The following is a 9,784-nucleotide window of genomic DNA, read 5'->3' as shown; positions in this document are numbered from 1 at the left end:
AGGCTACAAGTAGGCATCCAAAAATTGTAAAAGAAAGAAAACCACCTGATTTGTCGAAAGGTGCCGTGAGTTTGAATTATTAAATAGAATTCAAACAAGTGAAATTTATGGAACTTAACAATTCCATGGGAAACACCCAAATTACGTATTTGAAAAATCAGCAAAACTCAACAAAAGGGAATCTTTTGTTGAAACATACAAAAATCACAACTTTTTCCTTATATGACAAGGGGAGATAATTATTGTGACAATGACCAAAAGTCACATCATCTCGTTTTTTTAACTTCTGCCAAATAAAATTACTTGAATTTAACATTGACGGCCAATATTAGAATAATAACCATCAATTACTTGACATTTGGCGACGGAATAAGAGACTTAAAGGCATGTTCTCGTTAAAAATTCGCAAATAGCAAGAAAAGTCTGCAGTCAGAAGTGTTGTTAAGGGGAAATAACTCCAATTAAGAAGTTCACGTGACCCTTGTAAACAGAAGATGACTGTTCAGTGGATTCTCGTTTTTATTTTATGTTCAATTGTAAATAACTTTTTGTTTGATTTTGTATATGTGCTATAAAATATTTTTTTATGGACTCTGATATATGTACTGCACTGAATTATATCTATAGATAGCTGTTCTTTGCTCATTAGAAGTTACAAACAATGACCACTTTCTCGAAGAGAAATTCAATTAATACGAAAGGAATATCAATATATAAACCAATAGTATACAAATTCTGATAATGACTGACATAAAAGACATTTATAAAATATGAGCATCTAGTGTCTAGAATTCCCAAATGCAAAATTCATATGCCAAAAAACATGAGTGTACCAAGTGTACTTTATAGACAAAAATTTGAGAAGCTCAACAAGTCGAGCACACAAGTGATGTAAAAGCCTTTGAGGTCCCATTTATTGCTAAATCTCTATTTCATATGTCAATTTCCTACACCAGTCACAAGAATTACTCTAAAATTGTCCGGTGTAGAAAAAACATGCAATCTGGCTTATAAGTTTGCAATAATATGATAAGACTTTGGTCAAGTCGCTCTGATATTGATATACCGTCAGCTCGATGATCATCATATAGTCAGCTCAAGTGGACTATGTTTACATGTAATGACATACTAGATAGGCCTACAAGAGAGAGATAATGGACAAATCTGTGCCAGACAAAATGACAGGCATCAAAGGTATTGTCTAACAAAGCCTGATATGGTGCCTGACTTTGTAACAGAGAGAGAGAAAAGGGATTTAATATAGATCATTTTGGGACTAACTTATGGTTCAATTATATTTCAATAATTCACTTGTGCATAGGGGTCTTTAGCAGTGGGAGGAAACTGGAGGACCCAAAGAAAACCCATGAGGTTATCACAAGTGGGTAATCGAAACCACGCCACTTGACACAATGACAGACCTTATGATCCAAAGTGCATTATCCATTTTGCCGCCCAACCCTTAGACTTTTTAACAGGTGCCTTATTGCAAGTTAATGTAAGTTTTACCCTTTTAGGCCAGTGTTTCATCTTATGGAAATCAAAATGTCAACACCACTGAAATCAAGAAGATTCATCTAATATTTATGAATCATTTGGGTAAGTTGAATCCGATGGTTAACTTAATATAGGCCTAAGTCAGATTTCTAAATGTATGGTACCGGTAGTAGTATTTTTCAGTATCTCCTAACTTTTTTTATGTTCTAATTTTATGACATGTAAATTGAATGATGGGTAAGTTTTACAGCAAGTCAATTTCACTACCACTTCAAATGATCTTTTGGATGGGACGAAACACTGAGATCCTGTGTACACATTGGCGTGCACGTAAAAGATCCCTTGACAGTTGGAATTCGAAATAAGAGTAGGCCGTAGTGCCGCTATCGGGACAAAATTTCCCCCATAGCACATTGAATGGCGTATGCCGTCTTCATTAGCCCAGTCGGAGCAGAACAGTGGGACGTTAAATTTCATTTCATTTCACCACTTCAAATGACCATAATGACAATGAGAGCCTTAGTTTAAGCATTTCAGGAGAGCCGCGGTGGTTCAGTGAGTAAGGAGTTGGCTTACCAACCAGCCGGTGTTGGTCGAGAGAGTTCCCTGTCAGTTGGGACAAAAAAATGAGGTCTTGTGTACACACTGCCAGTAGAAATTCGTTATAATAGTAGGTTGTAGGATGCTGTCCGCTCAAAATTTCCCTAATAGCGCACTATATGATGAATGCCCTTCTTCATTAGCCCAGTCATTGCAGAAAAGTGAAATGTTAAACCCCATGTCATTTAAGTTTAAAATAGAGATTTGAAATATTTATTGTAGATGTTGGATATGATGGATTAGGTGGAAAAGAGAGAGGATTAGTCAACAATGTTCTCAACAAATATTTTCAAGTATATTTTCCACGAGCTATTAAACTGAGTGAGACCTTGATTGGTCTGGGTTATAGAGAGAGATTTATCTACACTACACATCCATGGCTTGTACAGATGTACGTCAATTGTCCACCAAACTTAAACCTGTCTGGTATATTGCTTCAGGTAATCATCTTATAAATAACCATACTTACAGACTGTCTGTTCGCACGAGGTTGTTCGGAATTAGTCAAGACTTTCAATTACAATTACTCTCTTAGTCTCCATCCAATTGATGTAAAATTTTCAATCATGAAACTTTGGAACACAATATTTGATGTAGAATGTTCATTGGGTAAATGTTTTGACTGAGCTTGATGATGAGCATTTTGGTCTAAGGCTTGGCTGAGAAAAGCAATTTAATTGGTAAATGTCAATGCTTTGGGGGTCAACTTTGATTCTAATTGTAGAAGAGTGTTGAAACTTGGTGTATAGTTTCATTACATCGAAACCCTAACTAAATTCCATCATGAGCAATTTCTGCATAGTCTAAGTATACATAAGCAGTTTGGTTGCTTGATGCTTTATAAAAAGAAATACATGCAATTAATTAATATGTGTCATCTATTTATTTTGGGATTGAGGCAAGGGACATCAGTCTAACAGTGGGCAAAATGTTTCAACTCTCTTTACAGCCAAGGATTTTTTGTACATATTACCTGTATTGTCTTTAAAGATGCATGATGTAAGATCTAAATCTACCTATTGCAGGTCTTCAAATCATATTACTATTTAGACATTAATTCACACAACAAGCCCAAAATCAACTCTCTAGGTCAGTGGATGGATTTTAACACTCGCAAGATTTAAACATTTAATGATAAAACAGAAAATCGAGAATTAGTCTCGATAATAAGCCATCTACGCCGCATCTTCAGACAGTCATAACTTAGTACAAAATAAAGTAATTTGAATGAAATTTTCACTAGATTCATTTTTATTGTTCCTTTTCTCTGCATATATGTTCAAGTAATAGAATTTAAATTTAGACAAGGCTACAAATAATTATATTTTATGAGATATTTCTACCAAATTTGCCGTAAACAAAATGACGAAATTAATTGTCTGGTAAAATTTCAAGATTATTTTCAAGCCTATGTATACTTTATCTCCAAACCTTTTTAAAGGACAAATTTATGTGTTCAACAATTATTTTTGTTTTTAAAAAATATTGATTTCATTGACAGTGTCCATCAGCAAAAGATTTGCAGAATTTTTATGGAGCGGTTGCTCGTGGTGATATCACATGGCATGCTGGACCAATGAACATGCAGTATGAGATGATGGACAGATCATTAATAGAGTTCAGTTTACAATTATCAGATGATCTGGATGAAATGTTTAAGATACAACGAAAATATAAAACAGTAAGCCAACGAGATGTACCTGGTAATTGTTTTTAACCTTTGATCTGATTTTCTCCTGAGTCGAACATTCTTATTTTTAGTTTTAGTCAGAAAATGCCTAGTTGTGTTAACTTTGGACTTAAAGTATGTTTGAGTTTATTCCAAGTCTGTTGCTTCGATAGAAAAGGGGCCAGGTATGTGAATAAACCGTGGCCTATCTCAAGATTGACGGATAATGTTAAAAATACTCATATTCTTTTAAAAGAATAGCATGCTAATCTGTGACAAAATATGCCATAAAGTTACTGGCTGGTAAAATCTTGAAGTGAAAGCCTGATTGATGACTTGTTATTATATTTTTGTAGGTATGTCAAAGGCTCTATTACCAATATTTGCTAGTAAAGGTATAGTGGCAATAACTGTTGGTGTTAATCCTATGTCGGCTCCACCCGGTGTTCCTGACATCTTTAACTGGCAGTATCAGAACAAAAGTCTTATAGCCATGTGGCACCCAGGTAAAATTGGATAATACATAATTTTGTGTAAGTAAAAATTTCACATGAACAATTTTATTTTTCCCAAAACAAATTTGGGGAAGGGGGGGGGGGGGGGATTTTAATTGTTATAATATTGAATATTATATTTGATTAACTCAAGACTGCTTAGTACAAATACTTTAATTGTGGTAGTTTTGGAGTGTGTTTATATTACATCTGCAGATCATCTATAACTCAGGGGAGCCACAGTGGTTAAGTGGGTAAGACGCTGGCTCACTTGCCTGGAGGTCGCATGTTCAATCCCTGCATTGGCTGAGAAAATTCATCAGGATTTTCTGACGTGGTTTCCCCCTTGTCAGTCGTGCAGGACGGCGGGCCTGACAAGAACAGCTGTCTAGTCGTTTGGATAGGATGAAAAACTGAGGTCCCGTGTTCACATTGGTGTGCACGTAAAAGATCCCTTGGCAGTTGGAATTTGATATTTGAGTAGGCCGTAGTGATGCTGTCTGGGCAAAATTTGTATGCCCATCTTCATTAGCCCAGTTCGAAGCAGAACAGTGGGACGTTAAACCCCATTTCATTTCATTTCATTTCTTTACCTCATAGACCTCTTACTGATAACTTCATGCCTACTCTTTACAACCCAGTATGGAAGAAGAAAATCTTGAGAAATTGTAGCAGTTGATAAAGTTTTTATTAATCATTACTACCTTTGTATTATAAATATCTGATGTCAGAAGATGAATAACTGTATTTATATTTTTGTTCTAGGTGGCTACCCACAAGCGCCAGGTACTGGGCCCGGCAAACCAGGTGGAATGTCCAAACAAGACTGTGTTATGTTTCCTGGTTTCCCAGAAGTTATGTGTTTTGCATTTAGAACTGATAATAGTGGCCCTCCAGTTAATATCTCTGTAAGTAAAAACTGATCTGTTTAACATTATAGCCAGCCATTGAAAGAGGTTGGCTAATCAGGATCATATATGACCCAATTCAAGTTGCTTTCCCACATCAATTAAACAGTATTTATCAGTAAAATCACTGATACTTTATTTAAACGAGAAATCCCAGATATATATTGGTGAATAAATTTGTTAATTCTTCTATGGTATATATTTATGATGTAAGGTCAGAGCAACTGCACCACACACAGAACAATTAACACAAGACAAACCTACGGACAGGGCATAATATACATAGAGAGTTGGAAGTCTTTTAGAACCTTTATTGTCAACAATTTGATGCTCTGTGTACAATCTGATTAAAATACAGATCTATATTTCGTTTCGTTTTTTTATACTTTCGATGGCCTACACTACATGAAGATCTGACAAGTTATAGCGATAGGTCACGTCAGGGGTCAAAAGACCGACTTATGACCTTATGACGTCAGACATTTGATTAACCAATCAGTATTGATGTTACTAGTGGATTACCCACAGTTCCGTAAAAAACACACCTAAAGCTTGCCATAACAGACCGTTTCATTGGCTTATTCCTGACACCATTCAGAACACGAGTTAAATAACAACTCTTCCAGATCCAAGTGTAGTAATGACAAGTAAAACGAAATTTTGAACTATAAAAGCGAAACGAAATAGGATCTGTATTTTAACCAGATTGCTCTGTGTAGTAAACTCTAGAACTCTTTATTGTAGTTTCAGTCAACCATTTGAAGCTGTAGGCCTATATTGGTGCTTCACTTGTTAACCAGAACAATAAACTAATTTCATTTATCAATATCAATTATTTATCTTCAATCTTTCTTTCTTTTTATATTCAGGAAATACTTACGAATTATGAAATAGCTCGTGGTCAATTTCCTAACGCTGTTGTTCAGGCATCAACTTTTGATGAATTTGTTGAAGCTGTTCAGCCTATAAAATCACAGCTTCCTGTGGTAACCAAGGAAATAGGGGACACATGGATACAAGGACCAGGTTCAGATCCTAGAAAAATAGCTGAAATGCGAGCCTATTCTAGATTACGTACACAATGTATTGAACAAGGTAAAATGTTCATGAAATCTATAAAATAATTCTCCCCCAAGCAACTATCTTTACCAAACTAAAGTAAATAAATCTGGGACTGGCTGTAGGTGACTTAGTTGCTGATGGGCATGGTTTGTTGCTGGCAACTTATGTTTTATTGTGTTTTTATTTTAGGACCATGTTCTGTAATTGATAAATCTGGGACTGGCTGTAGGTGACTTAGTTGCTTATGGGCATGGTTTGTTGCTGGCAACTTATGTTTTATTGTGTTTTTATTTTAGGACCATGTTCTGTAATTGATAAAGTATTTTATAACAGCAGTATAATAATGACCAAATTAGGAGAACATACATGGGGTATTGATTCACTATTTGATGGTGTTAACTGGTCCAACCAAAATTTTAATACACAACTTAAAGAAAAACGTAAGTAGGTTGTTGTAGGTAATTTATGAATGCTTTAGGGTTTTTTTTGTTTTTTTTACAGTAACAGTTATTTGATAGATAACAATTAATATTGCAGGGAAAAAAAACAACATTTTTTTAGGATCCCTCTCGACTGTAATGGCCAAACTTCCAATCCTTACATGGCTGAGAAGACCCTCAGAATTTATCGAGCCTGGTTTCCACATGCAAGGCTGACACAAGTACAGTGTTGCCTGGTGGAATGAATGGGATGTAAAAACAAGGCACAGTACATCCTTGTATACACTAACTTTTAATTGAGGGAACCCATGACAGTAGGAATTCTGCAGAAATGCTGCTGTTCAGGACAAAATTAGTTTCTCTAGCATTGAACCAAACTGTGACAAAGATAAAGCAGATGTCACCTTTCGCTTCAATTTAATATTTTGGGTTAAAATAGTCTAATGGCCTTATATTTCTGTTTGATTGTTTGAATTTTGATCTATTATATATTTTCAAACAATCGGATGCATTCAAACCATTCGCTAGGTATTATAGCTATTTAAGATAATCAAGTTATTATTCCAACCACTTGAAAATTCCTGACAAATTATGACGATTGTGTCAAATGTATATTTACAAGTTTTTTATTGTTATAGCTATTAATTATAAAGTGAGTATTAACTCGTGGACAGAACAGCGAGAATTTACCTATCTATCATTAGAAACTCTGGGTGATCATCCACTGGTAGAGGCTGTAAAGAAAGAATTCAGCATGATCAAAGCACAGAAACCTGATTTAAATGGTAAGAAAATATTTCATTACTCCAGAATAAAATTTTATCCAGTACAGAGCAAGTTTCTAGATCAAAATTAATATTTTCAAAGTGGTTAATCTCTTGTGTCCATCAAAAGCTTTATAAATATATAAAGGACAAAATTTGGGCTTTTAATTAGATTTTTGTTTTTGCATACCATAAAAATTAATTACATAAAGCAGGAGTAAAATTTTGAAAAAAAAACCCTCCATTTTATTATCTCCCTTTGCTGTTCCAATATTCAAGAAACTTTGGGGGAAATTTTGGTATAATTCAAACTCATGATATGTTTTTGATGTCAACCATCTTTAAAAGGTGCACAACAATCATTAAATCAAGTAGATCTTGTGTTAATAGAAACAGGTTGATGTGTCAGTGTGGTACCATTTGTAGTTCAAATCACCCCCACCACCAACATGTATGTCTTTGTCATAGCCTTAGCAAATATATTTATTTTATGAAATCCCACTCCTTTATCAGAATCCAATTTTTCAATACCCCTTCCGCCAATAAACAATTTTAGAAGTGGCGTTTTTCACCCCACAGACCTTGAAAATAGTTCAATTAGTTACAAGAAAGTACAGGAAAACCAGCTTTAAAAAAAAAAGACAAACAAATAAATTTGTTCCCAAAGTAAAGCGTAATTTTGGGGAAAAGTATGAAAAACTTGAGTACATAATATCTCTACAACCAATTTAATTATCTCCACAAATTCTATAGATTTTGAATTTAAAAACTGTTTTTTTTTTCTGTTAGCCTTATCCCTTAATGGAATCAAGTTTTATGCGGAATTTGTTTTATTTGTAGGTTATGTAACAGCTTCAATATCAGATGTACAGAAATGTGAGAATGGTTTTAAGTTTCAATTTGATAAAGATGGTTGTATAATATCTCTAGTTGATCCTATAACAGGGGTATGTTGATGACTTGTAATTATAATTAAATAATGGCAGTTATTGTTGAATGTGTATTCAGGTGGCTACTTTGTAACTGAGGCAGAGCACTTTTGGTCCGCGATGAAAAAGAGTTAATTTTCTGCAGGGGGGGGGGGGGGGGTCACGGTGGCGAAATGGGTAAGGTGCTGGCTCGCTAGTCTGGAGGTCGGGTGTTCGATCCCTGCATTGGCCAAGAAAGTTCATCCAGATTTTCCGGCGTGGTTCCCCCTTGTCAGTGGTACAAGACAGAGGGCCTGACAAGGACAGCTGTCTAGTAATTTGGATGACATGAAAAACCGAGGTCCCGTGTACACATTGGCATGCTCATAAAAGATCCCTTGACTGTTGGAATTTGATATAAGCGTAGGCTGTAGTGCTGCCGTCCAGGCAAAATTTCCCTCATAGCACACTGTATGGTGTATGCCCGTCTTCATTAGCCCAGTTTGGAGCAGAATAGTAGGATGTTAAACCCCATTTCATTTCATTTCATTTATTTTTCTGCAAGAAACCATAGAAGGAAAAAAATGCTTTTTTAATTTGCTGTATATTGTGTTGTAAATTTTGTCACAGGGGGAGGGAAGGGCAGCAGAGACAAGATACACTACTGTGTAGTCAACATTGTATTACTCTTTGAATGACCCAAAAAAAGTGTTAACAAGATGGTGATCTCCAATCCTTTCTTTTATCTACCATCCCTTGTACACATGGGAGGCTGGGTGACCGAATGATCTAATGTGATCACTTTAGATCATAAGGTCTGTCATAGATTCAAGTGTCATGGTTTCAATCCCACACTTCTATGTGACAAGGAGTAGGATCGCCTGTCCAACCTAATGGATTTTCTCTGGGTTCTCCAGTTTCCTCTCACTGCTAAAGAACCCTAACCATATATTGGGCCCAAAACGTGTCATAGTTTGTGTCGAGTGGACATTAAACCCCATTTTCTCTCTCACTCCTTGTCCACAGTAATACTATGGCAAGGAGTTGGGTCGCCTGTCCAACCTCGTGGGTTTTCTCCTGGTACTCTGGTTTCCTCCCACTGCTAAAAAATAAATAAAATTGAACCATGTGTTAGTCCCGAAATGACCTAGTATGTGTCGAGTGGACGTCAAACCCCATTTCTCTCTCTCTCCGCAGTAATAGATTGTATTTTATTTTTCTCTTTAACCAGACAGATTGGGCCTCTACAAGCAATCGTATTGGTCAGTTTATTTACCAGACATATAATCAGTCAGATTTCACATCCTTTGAATCCAGTTATTCCTTTAATGGTCAGCCTGTTGGCATTGGGAAGTTCAATATGTCAGAAAATTTTAATGCATCAAGCCAAGATTGGCCAGTTGTTCTTAAAGCTCTTTACAAAGCTAAAGGTAAGTGTATTA

The 9,784-nt window shown here is 35.6% G+C and overlaps 1 protein-coding gene across 1 annotated transcript in view; it reads left to right on the top strand.

Moving 5' to 3' along the window:
- The first annotated feature begins 469 nt into the window (after nt 1–469).
- LOC130013170 (uncharacterized) overlaps nt 470–9,784 on the top strand; it is a 31,783-nt gene continuing 22,468 nt past the window's right edge. The window contains exons 1-11 of the mRNA XM_056101851.1: nt 470–536; nt 1,518–1,599; nt 2,320–2,537; nt 3,599–3,800; nt 4,123–4,272; nt 5,026–5,168; nt 6,038–6,263; nt 6,527–6,670; nt 7,309–7,455; nt 8,275–8,381; nt 9,574–9,772. Of these exons, the coding sequence (XP_055957826.1) occupies nt 495–536; nt 1,518–1,599; nt 2,320–2,537; nt 3,599–3,800; nt 4,123–4,272; nt 5,026–5,168; nt 6,038–6,263; nt 6,527–6,670; nt 7,309–7,455; nt 8,275–8,381; nt 9,574–9,772 (1,660 nt within the window). The 5' untranslated portion in view covers nt 470–494. The remainder of the gene's footprint in view (nt 537–1,517; nt 1,600–2,319; nt 2,538–3,598; nt 3,801–4,122; nt 4,273–5,025; nt 5,169–6,037; nt 6,264–6,526; nt 6,671–7,308; nt 7,456–8,274; nt 8,382–9,573; nt 9,773–9,784) is intronic.

Source organism: Patella vulgata, chromosome 6, assembly GCF_932274485.2.
Source record: "Patella vulgata chromosome 6, xgPatVulg1.2, whole genome shotgun sequence".
In the NCBI taxonomy this organism is placed as follows: domain Eukaryota; kingdom Metazoa; phylum Mollusca; class Gastropoda; family Patellidae; genus Patella; species Patella vulgata.
Note: the sequence above shows the minus strand (reverse complement) of the source record. Positions and strands in the feature narration are given on the sequence as shown.